At 38.5% G+C, this 20,959-nt stretch overlaps 3 protein-coding genes across 5 annotated transcripts; all 3 read right to left on the bottom strand.

Moving 5' to 3' along the window:
* Nucleotides 1–56: 56 nt before the first annotated feature.
* On the bottom strand, nt 57–4,053 carry LOC111465180 (proteasome subunit alpha type-7-like). Its single transcript, XM_023109495.1, has 4 exons — nt 4,036–4,053; nt 3,747–3,995; nt 3,108–3,522; nt 57–451 (listed from the first exon to the last, which is right to left on the bottom strand). Exons 2-4 carry the CDS (start codon nt 3,917–3,919, stop codon nt 290–292), a joined length of 750 nt encoding a protein of 249 aa, XP_022965263.1. The 5' UTR covers nt 3,920–3,995; nt 4,036–4,053; the 3' UTR covers nt 57–289.
* Nucleotides 4,054–4,611: 558 nt separating this feature from the next.
* Nucleotides 4,612–13,595, bottom strand: LOC111465173 (histidine kinase 1-like). Of its 3 annotated transcripts, none has more exons than XM_023109485.1 (14): nt 13,519–13,595; nt 10,182–10,855; nt 9,811–10,053; nt 8,771–9,568; nt 8,444–8,691; nt 8,194–8,353; nt 7,963–8,089; nt 7,802–7,891; nt 7,538–7,732; nt 7,381–7,450; nt 7,256–7,298; nt 7,023–7,163; nt 5,875–6,918; nt 4,612–5,203 (listed from the first exon to the last, which is right to left on the bottom strand). In XM_023109485.1, the coding sequence occupies exons 2-14, from the start codon at nt 10,656–10,658 to the stop codon at nt 4,988–4,990; spliced, it is 3,852 nt and encodes a 1,283-aa protein (XP_022965253.1). In that variant the 5' UTR covers nt 10,659–10,855; nt 13,519–13,595; the 3' UTR covers nt 4,612–4,987. The 3 variants fall into 3 exon arrangements, with proteins under 3 accessions (XP_022965253.1, XP_022965254.1, XP_022965255.1); XM_023109486.1 differs by lacking the exon at nt 13,519–13,595 and adding an exon at nt 11,949–12,139 and having other exon boundaries at nt 10,182–10,381; XM_023109487.1 differs by lacking the exon at nt 13,519–13,595 and adding an exon at nt 11,837–11,920 and having other exon boundaries at nt 10,182–10,381.
* Nucleotides 13,596–16,700: 3,105 nt separating this feature from the next.
* LOC111465176 (senescence/dehydration-associated protein At3g51250-like) lies at nt 16,701–20,300 on the bottom strand. Its single transcript, XM_023109490.1, has 4 exons — nt 19,037–20,300; nt 18,142–18,308; nt 17,509–17,593; nt 16,701–17,100 (listed from the first exon to the last, which is right to left on the bottom strand). Exons 1-4 carry the CDS (start codon nt 19,966–19,968, stop codon nt 16,911–16,913), a joined length of 1,374 nt encoding a protein of 457 aa, XP_022965258.1. The 5' UTR covers nt 19,969–20,300; the 3' UTR covers nt 16,701–16,910.
* Nucleotides 20,301–20,959: the final 659 nt, after the last annotated feature.

The following is a 20,959-nucleotide window of genomic DNA, read 5'->3' as shown; positions in this document are numbered from 1 at the left end:
CAAACCGAACTCAATCTGTGTGCACCCTAATTCCAATGGGCTCGAAAGGAAGAGGACTAAAATAACACACTTTATAAGTCTCATTCCCTAAAACCATAAGATAATATGTATATAGCAAATCCCTATATAAGGAAACTCAATTTGGTGTTCATTGGGTGCATGAAGCTGACTGCAATGCTTCAATGGTGGGTCCAATTCCATGACAATCTTTCCAGGTTCGAAGTTTAAGCACATTGCAAAAGATATAAACTTAACCAGACCAAGTCAGTGAGTACTACAAGAGAAGTGATCATGTTTCCTTCGGCCGGGACTTCTTGGCAGCCTCTGCCGCTGCTTTTTCTGCTTCAATCTCAGCAACAATGGCATCAATTTCAGCTTCCTCCAATTGTTTCAAACCATGTTCCTTTGTCATCACAGCAACCTCTATGTTCTTTCCTCCGCTCTCGACAACCTACAAATTGAGTAGAGTCGATGGAAGTAAATCGCTAAGTATCACAGATAAACATTCAAGAAACTCACTCAACTCAAACATTTGGTATATTTATGGCAACACCTCTGAAGAATGAAGGATAATTGTAAACTCAGATATGTTAACTTAGGACATTAAATCACGAACCAATATTCATAACGGCCGTTGGCTCGATTACTCGAGATCAGCTAAGTTAACCAAGAAGAGGTCAATGCAAAGCAATGGTTATATCTATTTTGGCATTTCTAGTTGGCGTTTTTGTACTAATTTTTTAAGGTTGTTTCTCTTTTAGGGTGTGTTCTTATTCTCATAAGTGACCTATTTTTTCCAAAACCTTATGGAATTGTTTCTAAAACGACTTTTCCATTTGCCGTCTAATGTTTTAAGCCCTCGGAAGATTAAACAATGATCCAAAGAAACTTTCGAGTAAAGGATCGGGTATACAAACCAAAGGGAAGCGTGTTGTAACTCGCATCCCTATTAGTGGAATAGCTTCTTATATATGTACTACAATTTGGACTGCTTAAAGATCAAATTGGTTCTTAGGGTAAGGAATAACCAGTTACACTAAAGGATCTGCGCAGTACAGCAAGAAATGGCCAAATCCTTTGACCGCTTAATAACCGAATCATTCATTTTTTCTTCGATGAATGAACCATGGATGAAAGTACAAAGGAAAGTTCAAAGGAGAGCCACAAAAACAAAAATCACCCCAACTAACAGAGGGAATACCAAAAAGCATGCAAGCTATGTGCCTACCAATAAGCATCAGTCATGATACAACCACAACTTATTTTCCATTTTGTACATCAAATCACGAACCTCCACAGTGGTACGATATTGTTCACTTTGAGCATAAGCTATCGTAGCTTTTCTTTTGGTTTTCTCTCATACCAATGGAGATAGTATTCCTTACTTATAAATTCATGATCTTCTCCTTAATTAGCCAATGTGGGACTCCCTCCCAACCATCCTCCTCTCGAACAAAGTACACCATAAAACCTTCCTTGAGGCCTATGGAGCCCTCGAACAGCCTCCCCTTAATCGAGGCTCGACTCCTTCTCTGGAGCCCTCGAATAAAGTACACCCTTTGTTCGATACTTAGTCACTTTTGACTATACCTTCGAAGCTCACTTTTTTGTTCGACATTTGAGGATTCTATTGACATGGCTTAGTTAAGGGCATGACTCTGATACTAGAGATTGTGAACACACACAAACTAACTCAAAATGAAACTTTGAAATCAATTGCATTGAAAAACAAAACAACTTAGCGACTTTTATAGGCCTTACAAACAAATGAGATTAGTATTATAAACTCTAAAAATAATAAATTAACAATCCACTAAATGATTTAATGGTCCTTACATCCCTAAAGAAATGGTCTAATTTAACCATTTCAACCCTAAAGAAACGGTCTAATATGACTATCTTTAACAATTTCTCTGGAGGACAAAGACACAACTCCATCACTAGAGTAAAAACACATTGATGTGAGGTTTCATTTCTTGCGTGATTTGACCAGAGATGGAGTTATTGAGCTGAAGCATTGTGTCACACAAAAACAAGTATGTGTGCGTAGTACCACGAGTAAAACTGAAAGCACTTTTGCCATCAGTTTTAGAGAGAAATTGTTAAAGATGGTCGTATTAGACCATTTCTTTAGGAATGTTAGGACCACTAAATCATTCAATGGGTATTAATTTATTATTTTTAGAGTATCCTATTTTTATCGTTTACTAATTTCATCTGTTTGTAAGGCCTATAAAAGCCACAAGTTGTTTTGTTTATCAATGCAATTGATTTCAGAGATTTATTTTGAGTTAGTTTGTGTTGACTAATTAGTTTGGGTAGATTTCAAATCCTGCTAATAGTCAAAAAGTCTCATATAATCACCACACCAAATACTAAAGTAGCTTCATGTAAACAAACTACTGTATTCAATCAAGGAATACCAAACACCCATTACAAGTCATGATCAAACAACTACTTGAGTTCAGAAACCAAACAAAGGTTCTATTATCCAAAAGAACTTTACATGCAAACCATGTCTTTTGGAAACAAGGAACAGAGATAAATGCAAGCAATTAACTTTGAAAAATCCATTCTGCAGTAAAATAGGTTGGCTATGCAAGAAATTTGTAACCGCTCAAGTCCATCACTTCGCTTTGGCCCGTTACGTATTGCCGTCAACCTCACGATTTTAAAACGCGTCTACTAGGGAGAGGTTTCCACACTCTTATGAGAAATGCTTCATTCTCCTCTCCAACCGATGTGAGATCTCATAATTCACCCCCCTTGGGGGCCAGTGTCCTCGTTGGCACACCACCCGGTGTCTAGCTCTGATACCATTAGTAACAACTCAAGCTCACTGCTAGCAGATATTGTCTGCTTTGGCCTATTACGTATCGTCGTCAGCCTCACGATTTTAAAACACGTCTACTAGGGAGAGGTTTCCACACTCTTAAGAGGAATGCTTCGTTCTTGTCTCTAACCAACGTGGGATCTCACAATCCACCCTCTCATGGGGGTCAACGTCCTCGCTGACACACTGCCCGGTGTCTAGCTTTGATACCATTTGTAACAGCCCTATTTACAAAGTGCAAGTAAAGAAAACAAGAAAAGCTATAACAACTTGCCTCGAGCAATGCACGGATAGCAAGCTTCACAGTTTCTTGCCCAGAAGTCTCCTTGTAGTTCTTCTCAAGAAATTCCCTAATCGAATTTGAATTTCTCCCGGTTGCATTGGCTTTCCAAGAGGAAAAAGTCCCAGAAGGATCTGTCTGATACAATGATGGAGTACCAGTGTAAGGATCAAACCCAATAATCAAAGTGGAAAGACCAAATGGCCTCACTCCACCACTCTGTGTGTACTTCTGCTGAAGCCCTGCAATGTATCGCGTTATATACTCAACAGTAACTGGATCCTCAACTGTAAGCCTATGGCTTTGACACTCAACACGAGCCCTGTTGATCAGAACTCGTGCATCTGCTTTGAGTCCAGCACAAGCAAGTGCAATATGATCATCGAGATTCACAATTTTTCGAACCGATCTGCAAACAGTAAATCAGATATGAAACAAATAGAAAGAACAATCGCCATTTCAATAACCCTAAAATTCGACCTAACAAGAAACTTCCAACCCAAAAATTAGGTCAAGTCAAATCAAATCAAATCAAACTCGATACGAGGTTCTGACAGTAACTCAATATCCTGATTCTAACAACCTTGAAGTAGGATGAATTCGTTAAAGAGGAAAAGAAATTGAGAGAGTGACCTGGAATCTTGGAGTTTGGGGGTGGATTTCTTCTCGACGCCAAGGACGACGGTGTCGGAACCGCGAACCCCGACGGCGGCGTTGCCCTTGCGGACGGCCTCGAGAGCGTATTCTACTTGGAAGAGATGACCGTCCGGTGAGAACACCGTAATGGCTCTATCGTATCTCGCCATTTTTCTTGTGTTTTAGCTCTGACTTTCTCTGCGAAGAAAGTTCGGAACTTGATGAACAAGTTGTTTAAGCTCTCAGCTACCCTTTTGGGTTTCTATGCATTTGGAAGAGATCTCACTTCCTTTTGCACTTTCTTTTTCTTTCTCAACAAGTTAATGTTATATATATATATATATATATATATATATTCTAAAGTGTTTTTATTCTCTTTTTAATTTTTTTGGTTTGTCTCGGGAAAGCAAGTTTGTTCAGCCACACAATCCGTTCATGCGTGCATATTCAATCATGTGTGACACAATCATCTTGCATCTCATTGTCATCACGGTTCCCAACAATACGATTCATGCATCGTGATGTCATCCCATGTCTCGAGACACATCGGTCATCTAAGCTCGTTCGGACACATCCGTTGGGAACTGACCCATGTGTCGATCATCTCATCAAGACATCACGAACATCCATTCATCCCAGTTCTCTCAAACATCAAACTCTCCTATGCACCATTTATGGCGTTCCAAATAGCAGGTGCATAATTCAACCTCGGCTGAGACACAACATCAACACATTTGTACTGTTGATACTGTCTTTGAAAGACATTTTTTAAAGGAAAACGCTCGAGACACTCGTCCCGTGCACCCACGTTGTGACACACATGTGCCACAAAGCAGCTTGCTTAGGTCGGAGGACCGAGGGATGGTTAAATGATTACGAAGAGAAGAGCTTAATTCCCCTCTTATTCTTACTTTTACTTGCACGGTTAGAATGTTCTTTACATCATAATACCTAACTTTGTTATCTCACTACTAATTACAAAAAGTGGGAAAACTTAAGCAGCCTTTCATCTGCCCTACAACAATATGTACAAAGCTCAATGGACACAAAGAACCTACCTACTTATGGCAGCAAATTTACACTCTTCAGCATTAAACCCGTCTCTTGAATATATGCCCCGTTCCGACCCTTAAATGCCTTCTCGTCTCCTTTTTGTTCGGTTAAAAAGTGACCATTTTGATTTGCAAAACCGAAAATATTAGCACGTAGTGTAGCTCGAGAATCGTAAGCAACGTTTCTTAGACTTTTCTCTGAGTGAGGGAAAGTATGGTGGATACCATCAGCTTATAGTCAATTGGCTTTGTTAGGTATGCATCCATTCCTACCTCCAAGCATTTGGCTTCATCCGACGACATTGCGTGAGCTGTCAATGCTACGATCGGTATGTGAAGGCTTGTTCCCAATTCTAGCTTTCTAATCGCTTTTGTTGCTTCGTAGCCGTCCATCTTTGGCATCTGTTTCAAATATTAAGAAAGTTTGTACGGTTCGTAAGTACATATAGGATTTAGATCATAAGAAACTTTGCATCATGTTTCATTTTCAACTATCAAAGACGATGTGATTTGAAGTTAGCAGTTGGCTTGTGTACCAGCTCAAACCCACTAGTAGATACTGTCTTCTTTGGGCTTTCCCTTTCAAGTTTCCCCTCAAGGTTTTTAAAACGGCTAGGGAGAGGTTTTCATGCCCTTATAAGAAATATTTCATTCCCCTCTCCAAGTGATGTGCGATCTCACAATAGACCCCAGACGGTGTGCCAAGGAAGACGCTGGAGCCTAAAGGAGTGTGGATTGTGAGACCTCACATCAATTTGAGAGAACAGAGTCCCAGTGAGACGTTGGGTCCCGAAGCGGGGTGGATTATGAGATCCCACATTGGTTGGAGATGAAAACGAAACATTATTTATAAGGGTGTGGAAAGCTCTCCCTAGCAGACGTGTTTTAAAAACTTTGAAGAAAAGTCCAAAAGAGAAGTCCAAAGAGGACAATATCTGTTACCGGTGAGCTTGGATGATTACAGTTCGGGAGAGATTTAGGTTCATTATATATCAATGAAAGCATCTCTAAAGTGCAAAGAAAGCATCATCTCAATTTTGGCTCATGGAGTGTAACGTTAAGTTGGCACTTACTTGGCAATCCATCAAGACCAAATCATATCTTGTGGGGCATTCTCTTCTTTGCTCTTCAGCACTAAGCATTGCAGTCAGAGCTTCAACAGCCAGCAGCCCATCTCCGACAGGGATCACCGTGGCTCCCATTCTTTCGAGCATTATCGTCGTTACTCTTTGAAGAACCGGTGTATCTTCTGCAAGCAAAATGCGTAGCCCTTCAAGAGATTTCTTACCATGAACATTATTAGAATCTGATTCTTCTTGGCTTTTGGGATAGTTTCCTCCAAAGTTCAGTCCATTGGATGAGTCTTGTCTCATGTCACATGAACCACCGGTCCTTGCGTTACTCGCAGTCGAACGTACACGAGTTAACTCAACTAAGCTATCGTTAAGGGACAAAAATGGCGGCTGACAAGGTTTTGGCATTGTTTCTTCTTGAAATGTTGCACACTGAGACTTGGACTTGTCAAGTTCAGCTAAATCAGAATCATCAGAGCTAGCAGTTTCAAACTGAGTTGAATCAATTTCAAGGCATTCATGATAATCCCCTTCTTTTGATGCATTTCTTAAACCATTTTTCCTCTGAATCTCAAGACTTCTGTCCTTCATAACAGCTTCCAAAATATGAATCATTTTTGCTCTATACAGCGGCTTATTGTTCACTATAAAGTGTCCTTTTCCCCGAAGCTCCGTCTTCATGGCGTTGGACGTATCGTGGTTTAACATCCACGCAAACTTCACTTTTCCAGAGTACTTGTCAAGGAAGTAAAGTTGATCCTTCCAAATATCCGTGCTCAAGTCCAGTATCCCGATATCGGCAACGACGATGAACGTTTGGCTTTTCATGTCCTTAATTCTCGTTAACTCGGCTCGTAAGGGTTCACCGAGGGAATCCTGTGGACTAAATCCCTTTTTGTTTTCAAACTTTCTGGCTTGAAAGAGTTCTTGAAGGATTAGAGTTAGTTCATTCCATTCTGAAGCCTCTAAAGTGAACAGTCCGATCTTACAAAGCCACTGCGATGTGATTAATCGACTCGTGCTGCCACGGAGTGCGAGCAGTACCTGCATTTGCACACAAAAACATCGATATTAACGAGCTCGAGACTTTTGTCTTAAGAAATGAGCCATGTCTGAAAACAAACTCAAGGCTTCATTTCTTCACTTACCACTGCATTATGTTTTGCAAAATCAAATTGACATTGATGATCTATGGAGTCTACAGGTGTGCTGAGAACCAAATAAAGTCGCATTAGAGTTCCCGGGCCGTTTTTCTTTACAACCTTGATTTCACCACCCATCTTGTTAACCTGTTATTAGCCTCGGTTAATGAGATGCTTATAGAAACGCTCTAAGCTTCGAGCAGGGGGGTTGGTGCTGGGAAAGGATCGGTCGAACTTACCAAGGTACGTACAATGCATAGTCCAAGACCAGTGCCACCGTGCCTGAAAAATGTAGCATATCTTTATACTAGATATTGAGCTATGAAAACTCTTGACAGCATCTTTAACTGTTTTAACTACTTACGTTCGGGTTGTCGAGGGATCTGCTTGCTCAAAGCTTTCAAAAACAGACTCCCATTTGCTAGGATCGATCCCTGCAACGAGCAGAGAAAACGGTACTTCTTAGCATCTAGAAAGTTTAGGAAATTATCAAGTGTTCTTCTGGTTGGCTTTTGACATACCACAGCCAGTGTCATCAAGTTCAAACCATAAGGTCATTTTGTTATCTTTCTTGAACGCGTTCTTCGCGTGGTCTCCCTGTTGTTTCATCTTCGTCCGATTTGGAAACCGTGATTTCTTTTGATCCATACAAGACTTTCCCATTTCTTTGAGCGTATTTGACGTCTCGCACCACCCTCGAAGAATGATGTGACCAGCTGCAAAACATTCGAAACGGTTAATCAATTCTTTGATAAGCAACACTGGTGATAAACAAGATCCCTTACTAGTTGTGAATTTGATAGAGTTGCTAATCAAGTTCGTGAATATTTGAACAACCCGACCGGAGTCTCCTCGAACTAATCTCGGCATATCATCTAAAACAATAGCATTGTATTAGAGCATTGCATAACTTGTAGTGTAATCAATTCGTGAAAGGAAAACGTACCAGAGAGATCCAATACAGTTTCCACATTATGATCAATGCATTGCACGGAAAACATATCAACAAGCCCTTCGAGTTCTCGTCCCAGATCAAACTCTGCATCTTCCAAAACTAGCTTTCCAGATTCAACCTAAGTGATTATTCGAATGATAACAATTAGCCTATGATCTTTCACGCCATAACCAAAAAAACAGAACAAAATTTCGTAGAACCAACAAAGCGAGCTTATTTTACCTTGCTTAGATCTAGAATGTTGTTAAGAAGTCGGAGTAGAGCTGTCGAGCATTTTCGAATCTGAGTGACTGTCGAAAACTGTTCGTTATTAAGACAATCATCGCACATTAGAATGTCGAGCAGTCCAATTACCGCAGCCATCGGTGTCCTCAGCTCATGACTGCAATATCAATAAAGTATAAACTAACATTGTTCTTAACACGCACGCCAAGTCGTTACGTTATTCGTCCATCGTTTTAAATGATCTCACCTCATATTCGCGAGAAATTGACTCTTGTAATTACTAGATGCCTCTGCTCTTCTTCTTGCATCAAGATGGCTTATTAGTTCAGCTCTTAGTTTCATTTCCTTAGATACTCCTTTTGTCAGAATCAAAATGAATAGACATCCAACAACTAAGATGCACAAAGAGGCAGAAATGAGTATAACCAATGTTTTGTAAGCTCTTTCATCTACCTTTCCCATTATGTATTGCCTAGGAATGATAACAACCCCCACCTACAAAAACCGAAAGGATCTTGTTATGTTCATAACGATTAGATAAAAAGAAAGTCAATGGATCGATGACAAAACTTACAATGGGAAGCTTCTTTAGATTAAGAAAAAATGAGTCGATGTAATATTGCTGACCACCAAGCTTGACGTTCTCTTCATGGACCTCATGACCAGGAGGAAAGTTGTTTCCATAGGTTTTGTGTAGCCATTCGGCTCCTAATCGAATCACGTCATCTTGGGAATCGACAGCCATCATAAGCTTCCGACCGGTCGATGTATTTCTTAACAAGGGAGCATTGGCTGAAGTAGCAAGCAAGTAGCCCTCTTGAGAGGTTAGATAAATATGTCCACTATGGAACTCAACAAGCTCCTTCATAAGTTGACCGACACTCGAAAGTGCGGTCGTGACACCGACCACCGCAACTATGCTTTCGTTTGAAGCATCTGAAACAGGCAGGGCTGCTGAAAGCAATGGTGTATCCATGTACTTGCTGACAGTAACATGCCATGAGGCAACACCATCAGCTACCTGTGAAATGCCAGGAATGTTAATCAAGTCCTCTGGTGGGATTTGCCTTGCTTTCCCCATCTTCTCACCGCTGATCGGATCAAGTGGTTCCCGGTACCATTTTGCAGAAACATTGCCATGTATGGGTGGTTCCGACCACCCTTCACCCGATGAAAGTCGATTTATATTATATGATTGAGTGGCAGTGATGGAATAGTTTGCAAGATCCGAGTAAATATAAAACGTATTGTTGCTTCTATGATCTCGATGGAACGCTTGGACAAAACCATTCTTGTAATTGATTGTTATGGCATTAAGAGCTTTTCGACTTGCAAACATCGCCCACGTAACGTCTCTCATTGCTTCATACAACTACAGAAAAACACAGACATGAAACATGAATTCAAAGCTAAAAGTATGTGTAACGGCCCAGGCCCACTGCTAGCAGATATCGTTCTCTTCGGGCTTTCCTTTTCGGGCTTTCCCTCACAGATTTAAAACGCGTTTGTTAGGAAAAGGTTTCCACATCCTAATAAAGAGTGTTTAATTCTACTCCCCAACCAACGTGGGTATCACAATATGAAAGGTAAATCAGGCAAGGATAAGAAAATAACCTCAACTTGCTCTGCTTGATTCACTGGCTTGCTGTACTTCCTCATTACATATTCTGAAAGCTTAACCTGAGCTGTGGTTATTTCAGCTGTGGAATTCAAGACACTCCACATCCGTAAGATCGGGCGCTGCAGCAGTTCATGACGAAGACCATACGCTAAGCTGTCGAGCGACTGTGCCGTGTAGCTCTTCGTGAAGTGCCATGTGAGTATTGTCAGCATCCCAATCAAAATAGCTAGCATCACCTGTATTATAATGTAATAATCATCACTGTCAAGATGTATATCAAGCTGAATGGCACTGATATCATTTCACTAGTGGGTGGTATTAATTTTGAACTTGAATGAGTATCAGATCATTCCCAAAGACTAACCATTATGGCAAGGCGAGCAACAAAGACACTGTAATAAGAAGAAAGGCAATGAGAGCTTGCATATTGAAACTCTTGTTGTTCAACATCTCTGTGAAAGATTCTTCTGCTGTGAGGGGCTGTGTTTCTTCTCAGAGAAGTTGCAAGGCCTGAAATTCTACAGAACACCTTCCGCAATGGAGTGGACATTGTAGAGGTGAGAGCTGAAGAAGACGACGACGACGAAGAAGAAGAAGAAGAAGAAGAAGAAGAAGGTTCAGAGGAGGTATCCTCTTCTGCCATTAATACTGAAACTTTACAGAAATATACATTTTTTTGAAGAAAGGGTCTGGTTTTGTTGTAAATCAAGAAGAGAATGTGTGCAAATGGGTGGAGGTTTTTAAATATACTGCTCCCATTGTCATCTCCCACTTTTTCAAGGCATGAGGCATACCTATCAGCTACAAAGTGGCAAAGCAGGTGGTGGGTTCTATTCCTCATCCCACAGTTTCCACTGCCACTACATTTGTCCAATTACTATATTGCAAAATCACACTAAACTTTGTCCGTTTTAGCCCATTATATATCGCCGTCAACTTCATGATTTTAAAATGCGATCTATTAGGGAGAGATTTCCACACCTTTATAAGGAATGCTTAGTTCCTCTCTCCAACTAATGTGAGATCTCACAATCCACCCTCTTGGAGCCTAGCGTTCTCACTGGCAGACCGCCCGATGTCTAACTTTGATACCATTTGTAACAGCTCAAGCACACCGCTAGCGGATATTGTTTGTTTTAGTTTGTTATGTATCGCCGTCAGCCTCACGATTTTAAAACACGTCTGTTAAGGAGAGGTTTCCACACCCTTATAAGGAATGCTTCGTTCCCCTCTCCGACCAATGTGGGATCTCACAATCCACCCCCTTGGAGTCCTAATGTCGCCGCTGGCACACCACCCGGTGTCTAGTTCTGATACTATTTGTAATCACCCAAGCACACCGCTAGCAGATATTGTCCGTTTTAGCCCGTTACGTATTCCTATCAGCCTCACGATTTCAAAATGCGTCTGTTAGGGAGAGGTTTCCACACTCTTATAAGGAATGCTTCGTTTCCCTCTCCAACCAACGTGGGATCTCACAATCCACCTCCTTTAGGAGTCAGCGTCCTCGTTGGCACACCGTCCGGTGTCTAGCTCTGATACCATTTGTAACCGTTCAAGCACACCACTAGCAAATATTGTCCGCTTTAGCCAATTACGTATCATTGTCTGCCTCACGGTTTCAATGAGAGATTTTCACACCCTTATAAACAATGTTTCGTTTCCCTCTCCAATCCATGTGTGATCTCACATTTCTAAAACCGAAAAGGCTCAGCAAAATTGCAATTAATGGCCACAAAGTGAAGAAGATAAAGCAGAAGATCTCCATTCAAATAAATAATGAAGAAAAAAGGAACAGTATTCATTGAAATGATTCTCTACAGCCCAAAAAAGGACGTTCCCTGTTTGAAACCAAATTAGCCATTGGCATTTATCAGATTCTGGAATATCAAACAACATACGTGTCCGATTATCAATCCACCCTTTAAATCCACAAAAAGAAATCATCAAAGAAGGGTTCAAATTTGGTGGATTCAGTCACACAACTTTAGACTTTAAAGGAAAAGATAAGGATCGCACCGTCATGCTTAAGAATCGCCGTTGGATCATACTTTGGGGAAGAACTTCGAGCGATATAGAATCATAATGAAGTAAAGAAAAAAAGAAAAAAGGAAACCCAATCACTTTTTACCTAAGATGATGATCGAGATTTCTTCACATGTTCCTCTCCCTTTATGCAAGGCCCAATAATGCTTGCGATTCTGTCACTGCGGCAATCCGTTTGCGAGGAATAATTTGAAATAAAACAATGCACCAGTTTGTTATGGGCATAAATGTGATTGGAAGTTTATGCTTGAGAGTGAGTTCGATCCTCGCAAGCTTCTATAAAACTCTTCATTAATGAAAACCGATACTATCTATTTGATTCTAATCTTTTTCAAAGTCTTATACATGGTTAAGAATTATGTATTAACCCTTTCATAATTTTTCAAAAAGGGTTTAGGACTGAGGCAGGTCAAGGACTCCTTCTTGTTCATAGAGAAATCTCTTATCAACGATAGAACAAGATACATTTTGTATCATATCTAAGGGATTCTTGGGTTCGGGCCGAAGAAGCAAAGTCATTCCATCATTATCAAATCGACTGCAATTTTTTTTCTGTCCGTGAGGATCCCAATCCCAAGAGAGCGTCTTCTACTTTTAATAAGTCATGAATTAGATTAGAATCATTCTCAACGAGTCCATAAGAAGTGATCCCATTTTTTTCATCGGGTTCGGGTAAAGACCAAAGGTCTTAAACGACCGATCCGACAGAACAACTCAAAAGATAAAGAAACCGAAAAATCATATATATATATATATATATATATATATATATATATAGATAAAACCAACTTTTATGTACAATGACATGGATGGTCCTTTATGACCTAATTTTTTTAACATATTTTAAATTTCTCAGTGGAATGTATGGTTTGATTGATAAATACATTAGTTCACAATATAGCTAACAAATTTGCACCCTTTCATGTTCGAAAAAAAAAATATTAAATTAATAAAAAATATCTCTTAATTTTATATATGGTCTCAACTAGATGCTCGATGGTGGACAATTCTTGATGTTTAAGGTTAAAGGGTTAATGCTACTTTTAAAATTTGATGAGTATCTTGACCATCAAGCATCTCGACTCGTGGAGGAGAAGGAGCCCCTACATTGGGTTCGTCTATATTCAATGGAAGAAACATTTTTTAAAATTAAAAGAGTATTTTTTAAACCGTTATTTTTATTAATTTAGTCAAAAGAAAAGGTAAAAGTACTTCATATTTGTATCCATCCCGTAGTTACTGGTAACGACGACGACAACATTTAAATAATTTTTCGTATAATATTTTAAGAAAAAAAATTACGTGGTTGATTAAAATTTGTATAAAAAGAATTTGATGGTACGTGGGAGTGCACTATTTAGGTGGCTTGACTGAGCCTCTAGAACTCCATTTTTGTGCTCCACTTCTATTCTTTATTTTCATGCCTTTCTCCATTTTGCTTATGACTCATTCTTTTTTTTTCTTATCTTATCTTTCTCTACTGCCCACTATTGTTAAAGCCAAGTGGAAAGATCTGATTCGCCACCATTTGTTGTTTCCCAAGTGGAAAGATCCAAGGTTTTTAAAGCGTGCCTACTAGGGAGAGATTTTTACACCCTTATATATAAAGAATGTTTCGTTCTCCTCCCCAACTGATGTGGGATCTCACAATCCACCCCCTTCGGGGCCCAGCGTCCTCGCTGGCACTTGTTCACTTCTCCAATTGATGTGGGATCCCCCAATACACTCAGCCCAGAGTCCTTGCTAGCACACCGCCTTGTGTCTACCCCCCTTCGGAGCTCAACCTCCTCATTGGCACAATGCTTGGTGTCTAGCTCTAATTCCATTTGTAACTGTTCAAGCCAACCACTTGCAGATATTGTTCTTTTTGGGTTTTCCCTCCAGATTTTTAAAATGCATCAACTAGGGAGATGTTTCCACACCCTAAAAAAGAATCGTGTTTCGATGTGGGATCTCACATATAGAATTTAGGAAGAAACTAGAAATTTAGTGTAACCTACCAAATAAAGAGAGATCATGTTAACCTTTTAACCTTTTAACATAGATCATTCTAGCATTCATCAAGGTGGCTCCCATGATAAAGTCAGGTAACAAATTGGTATGGTTGAGCTAGATTGTGCCAAATGAAATTGTATGATTGGTTCAATTGTGAACCATGATGAACATCTAGTCTATTACCAATCAATGATTTACTTTATGGGTCCATCTTGAAATAGTAAGCTAAGCTCCTTGTTCACCTGTTTGTATATGCATGAACGTATGCATATATATATATATATATATAACAATCGTTTTAAAAGAATAAATCTCCATTAAAAACTTGGTAAAAAAGTGAACAAAGACAGGAGAATGAGAAAAAGGGGCACCCTAAGGTTCATTTCATCAAATGTATGACAGTAACATCAAGAGATATGATTCCAAATACCCTATAAGTTGATTTGATTTGGAAGAGATTACCCAAATCCTAAAGGGATAACTTCATTTCTAACCCAAAATCTTCACATTACAGGAAGAACAAAAGTTACTAATCAAAGAAATAAAGAAGAAGAATCTTAGCTCTTTAGTGGCTAAGAATAGTCTTTGTGTTGGTTGTTTCCCTCTTGTGGAAAGGAGCATTTGATTCGATACTTAAAGTATTGTATAAAGCAAAGGATTATAAGATGCAATAAAATTAACCAATCACAATTTGATACAACTAGTAGCTAATTCATTCTCAGTATAGTCACTTTAAAAAAATTCTTACACGTGTTTGAACTCTTGAGATCGTGTTCGTTTGGTTCGACTTTAGTTTTTAACAAGTCTCTAAACTTTTACTCTTATGTCTAATAGGTAACTGTCATAACTCGGGTCAAGGTCAAACATTTGGATCCTATTTGAGTTTTAAATAAGCTTCTAAACTTTTAACCTTGTGTCTAAAACGCCATTGTCTATCACTTGAGTTGAGGTTAGACAACTAGTCCTACTTTAATTTTTAGTAAGCCTCTAATCTTCACTCTTATGTCTAATACGTCACCGTCATTAACTCAGCTCAAGGTTAATCATTTAGGTCCCAGTTGATAACCATCTCGTTTCTTGTTTTTGAGTTTTGAGAATTGAGCTTATAAACACTAGTTTCTTTGTTTATTATCTACTTTCCTAATCGATGTAGCCAAAAGTTCAAATATTTATATTAGGAAAGATAAAAACTGGGCACAATTTTTAAAAATCAAATGATTATCAAACAAAGCGATAAAAATTCATAGATCAATTTGAAACTTTTTGTAACATTCCAGACCCACCGCTAGCAGATATTTTCCTTTTTGGGCTTTCCCTTTCGGGCTTTCCATCAAGGTTTTTAAAACACGTTTACTAGAGAGAGGTTTCCACACATTTATAAATGGTGTTTCGTTCTCCTCCTCAACCGATGTGGGATCTCACACTTTTAAACTATAGAATCTAAATAGACACAAACATAAAAGTTCAAGAATCTACTTTTTAAAAATATATGAACTAAATAAACACAATCTTAAAAGTTCAAAGGTCAGACCCACCCACCTAAGATATTAAATATCTACAAAACAATTGGTCGGTAAGGCTAGTTGAAATCGACATAAGCTAATATGAACTTAAGGGGGGGAAAAAGAAAAGGAAAAAGAAAAAGAAAAACTTGTGGTGTACAATTAAGAGAGATAGATAGAAGCACATTAAGATAAAGTGGTCCAGTTAACCAAGAGAGTTTTGGTGTAATCGTTTTCAGAAACAGAAAGATAAGGTAAAGTTCTTCACCAGAAACAAAGAAATAAAACAATGGAGGAGCACTCCAATTTTCTACAGAATTTGGCTTAGTAATTGGCTGGTTTTGCTGCATTACCAACTTTTTATACTATTTTTATTAGCTGTGTTAGCCTTTGGCTAGATGTCCAAAACCCACTATCTTATAATATTATGCCACAATCATGTAGAAAAATATTCTATATTAGCAAGCATTCAGCCATCCCATATCAAGTTGTTGGCACAAGAAGACAAGAAAGTCAATTCTTTATGTTTATGAAACAATAATAAAGATATTAAAGCCAAGAATCGTACCTGCTGATGGAGGAGGATCCTGAGAGATGTTTATCTTCAAGAAAATGATTTGGAATTCTTTTGTCCTGCCTACACAGTGGGCTGCCCATCATAAAGTTGGCCTAATAATCAATGGAACAATCAGTATCAAATATTTCTGAAGTTGATACGTTCAAATCATGATACTCACCGATCTTAAACATTGATTCGATCATAACATAATAGCTACCAATCTCAAGCATTGAGTTGATCATATGATAGTCACTGATTCGATCATAACAAAACTGCTACCAGTCTCAAACATTGATTTGATCATAGGATAGTCATCAGTCTCAAACATTGATTTGATCAAAACATAATAGCTACCAGTCTCAAACATTGATTTGATCATATGATAGTCACCAATCTTAAACAATGATTCGATCAGAACAGAATAGCTACCAGTCTCAAATATTGACTTGACCATATGATAGTCACCAATCTTAAACATTGATTCGATCAGAACAGAATAGCTACAAGTCTCAAACGATGATTTGATCACATGAAATCGAGAGAGGTGAAAAATACCTCAAACACTTGTTATGAAGAGAAAATGTGGACCAATTTTTTTGAAGTCATCTCAAACATAGTTTCTGCTTTTCGACATTTATCAATGAGAACAAAATGGGGATTGAATATCCTGCAGACACTTGGTTAGAAACTGGTAGCTTGTGACCAAGATTTACAGCCTTATATCAACGGAGGGACAAAGTTTTGAGCTTTTGGGATCTTGATGGGGGGAAGAGAGCCATTATTGAAAGGAAACAGAAACCAATAATGCCATTCTTTTCATGATCCAAGTAATTGTATATACAGGAACTCTAAACAACAATATTTTTAATAAAGAAACCAAGAGAGGGCATTGAGATGAAGTGGCTCACATCTTTAATAGCTCAACTTAATTTATGACAGCAGCTCATAAGCCATACCTACTATTAGTTAAATATCAAATAATTCCAACAATTTACTTGGAGTTCTTAGCCTTCGCCTCTGCAGCTGCGGCTTTAACAGCGGATTTTGCTAAAGCTGTTGGCTTAAGAGCACTTTTTGGATTCAGAGCTTTTCGTAACTTCAAAGCAGCCCATGCCGTCCCAAAGGCGTGTCCAGCAGCCTCAAGGCCTTCATTGGTTGCATTAGCAGCTTGCTCCCCGTACCTGCAACAACAAAATAAGGAAAAGAATATAAAAGCATCATGAGTATGTGAAATGGCTTTTGAACTGCACCATCTGGCATGAAAATTGAAATTCTTTCAACATTTGGTCAAGCAGCAGGAAGATATCCAGAAATCTGTATAGAAAGTAAACTGAAAATATCTCCAGTATTTAAACCAGACTCTTAACAAAAGAGTGTATCAAATTTAAGGTTTCATTCTGTCCTGTCATAGACCCTCACCCCAGTTATTAGTGAGGTTAAGAGTACATGTTAGGGGGAGGAACTGAAGTATTATCTAAATGTAGGGCTGTTACAAAGGAACTCTCTAAACTTCCCTTGAGCTGTATTCTTGATACTCTCCGGTTCTTTTTACCTATCCATAGTAAGATGTGCAGATGGTGACAATTTACCTTGTGGTCACAAGTTCAGTTGTCACAGTGGAAGATGTAGCCATGACATTTTTTCCAGCAACTTCAACAGCATCAAAAACTTTGCCTGATTATCAGAAGATGAAATCAGTAATCAACTAAGCTACAAAAGGAATGCGTTCTTGTAGGGAAGGATTCATAAAGTGAAAATTCAGCAACTAAAGTATATCTATGATCCTAAGTAGCTAACCACAAGACTAGTTGAAGGATGAAGCAAACAACACGAAATTTAAAACCTATCATGATTGTGTTGTTAAATATCCAAGGACTGAATTTGGACAAAAGATATATACAGGAATCACATGCTATTTTTAAAATTTTGGAATGACATGCTTTCTCATAAAAATAATCAAATAATGTAAGAGTCGAACATAACTATATACTCATCGCAGTTTCGAGCTTAAGAAAGCTTTTCATCAACACCATGAAATATTCTCAAATAACAACATAAGTTCAAATTTTTCATCTATCTAGCATACTGAAGCTAACATGTCTCTCAAACATTTTAAAGCTATTTTTAAATAGTTCAGTGTGTATATAAGAAAAATCAAGTCAATAGATCGATACAGAGAAAAGGAAAGGAGATCGAAAAACAAAGTAGAGTTGATGACGAACCAAAGCCATCAAGAGAAGCCACTACAATTTCTCCTGGAAGCATTCCAAAAAACTTCTTGCCAACTTTCGAATTAGCCACTGAACTTGTAAGGAATCCAGAAACTTTAACAACTCCAGAGAGTACTCCAGTTGCTACTTTCTCCGACATCCTTGTCACCCTCTTGACCCTAAACAAAAACTCAGACCAAAAAAGTACTTGAGAGGTGTTTTGCATGCAGTTTGCTCAAGAATTTCACAGCTCAAAGAAAAATCAAGCCACTCCCATGAATGCAATATGAAATTCATTTCAGAATAATGCTCAAATATCTACTTTTTATTAGCTCTTAATTCCAGAGGTGGCTGCGAACGTAATGCACCTAGAGTGTTGGCAATAACCTCTTCAAGCCCATAAGCTCGTGGTTCCTATACCGCCACGTTTCCTGGTGATCGACTCATCAAGTTCCTGTTGAAATTCCAGAGGTGGCTACAAACGTAATGCACCTAGAGTGTTTCTTAAAGCATTGGGGTGCAAGTGTAAGAGATTGTTCATAAAAATGAGGGCTTATAGAGGATAATTCTTGGGTTTAAGCACAATAACAGCTTGGGTTTAAGCTGTAGAACTGCATAAAATAACAAAAACTGGCACTTATTGCATAAAGATGCAACTGTTTTTCTTAATATCCGTGCAGGTTCGGGCCAATCTGCGAGTTTATCGGCTATTCTCGTGCGATAAACTACATTTGATCGTCACGAAACCTAGTAAGATATTAAATCTTAGGCGATAACTATGACTTGAACTCATTACCTCTGCTACGAATAGAGTGATACACAATTGCCAACAATAATATGATACCAATAAGCTCAAACCAAATGCTATCAACACAGAAATGGTGCAAGAAAACAGAAAGAAAAGAACCTTTTAATCCTCTCGAGGGTTTCAGGGCTGATCTCTGTGTTAGAACAGGGGCCCATCCTCTTCTGCATAACCTCATTCCCCTGTTTCAACCTTTCTACAGTCACATCACCGCACCACAAAATCCCTTTAATCAATTGCCCTGATCCCGCTGCAATCAACTTTGCAGCCGTTCGATTGTAATCTTCCACATTAGGAGCCAATGTTGTCCAATACGCCGCACATTTCCCCTCCATTTCTTCTTTCTTCTTCTTCTCCGTCTTCAAATCCGCCGGCGACATCTCTTTGGCCAGAGATTCATCCAGAATCTCCACTTTCTTGGCACTCTCCGATACCTTCTGCATTGTAAAACTACTGTAATTCTGCAAAATCACATCCAGTTTCTTCAACAATCCCTCTTGGCCTTTCGAAACAATCGTCAACCCGTAACTCAAATAATCATCCAACCCATTCTTCTTCCGGTCTTCCTCGTCACTCGAATCGGACTCCGATCCACGTTCCTTAAGAGCCCGAAAAGAGAAGAAGTAATGCGAATCATCGAGCTTCACAGAAGCCAAATCCTTCGCCAATGGCCATTGAATCTCATCGGCAACACGCGCTAGCACCGTAACAATACTCTCCCCTTGGCGAATAAGGACAATGGTCAAATCGCCGCAAGCGAGCTCAACACTGTACTGTTGATCAATCAAGTTGAGAATGGCGCCTGGGACTCTGATGAGAATCTCTTCCGCCGCAAGGGGAGGAGCCGAAGGAGGATGGCGGTAATCCACGTCGTCGGGAAACAGATTCTCCACCAAATCCTTCATATCGAGAGTGGGGTAAAGATTCGAACTCGACGATGGATTAGGATTCACAAAGGAGGATGAAGGCGCATCGGGATTCGAATGATTCACTTGAGGGTAAAGAGAGTTACGATATGGGTACTGTGAATCCATTGCTGCGGTGGGGGAAAACAGAGATTTGGAGCTTCAAAGTATGGGGGGAGAATCGGAGAGGAGAGACAACTGGGTGGAAATTGGTAAGAACAAGAATGGATCAAGAAACGAATTCCAATGCGACCACATTAATGAATTTAAGGGTTCATTTCAACAGTAATCGATAAACTTTCCCGCGTCAAGATCATATGAAAAGACCAATTTGTTGACTAATAATGATCAAAAAAGGCCAAGTCGGACCATTTCATAGCTCGTACCATCATCGACAATCTGTTTTAGCTGTCGAAGCTCCATCGCCATGGTTGGAGAATAATTATGGGAAGACGAACAACAACTTGAATCTAAATCTTTTTAGTTCAATTATATAATCACCAAAGCTTGGACTTTGATTTAATTATTATTTAAAAAAATATTAGTCAATATACAATCTGAGTGAAAATTAATTATTTAAATGATTTTAGCTATATTTTTTTAACAAATTTAAAAATTCAAGAGGAAAAAATGAAATTTATGCGTATAATTGAAATCAACTCTCTTTGTCTCTTCGACTATATTTGTAAAATAATTTTTAAAATATATTTAATTTTTAGGTTAGCATTTCCACCTTTTAAAATAAAAAAAATATTGAGTTTAGTGATAATTTAATCCTATTTCAAAAATGTAATTGGAATATTAATTTATCATTTATATCCATTATTTAGTTGTATTATAAACACCTTTTTGAAATATTTTCAAATTTTGATTAAGTTATTCATAGTTGTAATAACTTTTTAAAACTATTTTCAAATTTCAAATAGCTTTGCAAACTTTAAAAAATAGTTTTTAAAAACTTGTTTATTAATTTAAAATTTAACCAAACTATTAATTTTTTAAAAACATACAAATATCAAACCATTATAAATTACAAATTTAATTTCCAACTTGCACCTTAATAAATCATTAAATTTTTAATTTTAAATCTTAAAATATTTAATAAGTTCTTAACTATGCA

Source organism: Cucurbita maxima, unplaced genomic scaffold, assembly GCF_002738345.1.
Source record: "Cucurbita maxima cultivar Rimu unplaced genomic scaffold, Cmax_1.0 Cma_Scf00028, whole genome shotgun sequence".
In the NCBI taxonomy this organism is placed as follows: domain Eukaryota; kingdom Viridiplantae; phylum Streptophyta; class Magnoliopsida; order Cucurbitales; family Cucurbitaceae; genus Cucurbita; species Cucurbita maxima.
This window is presented reverse-complemented; position numbering and strand designations above follow the sequence as displayed.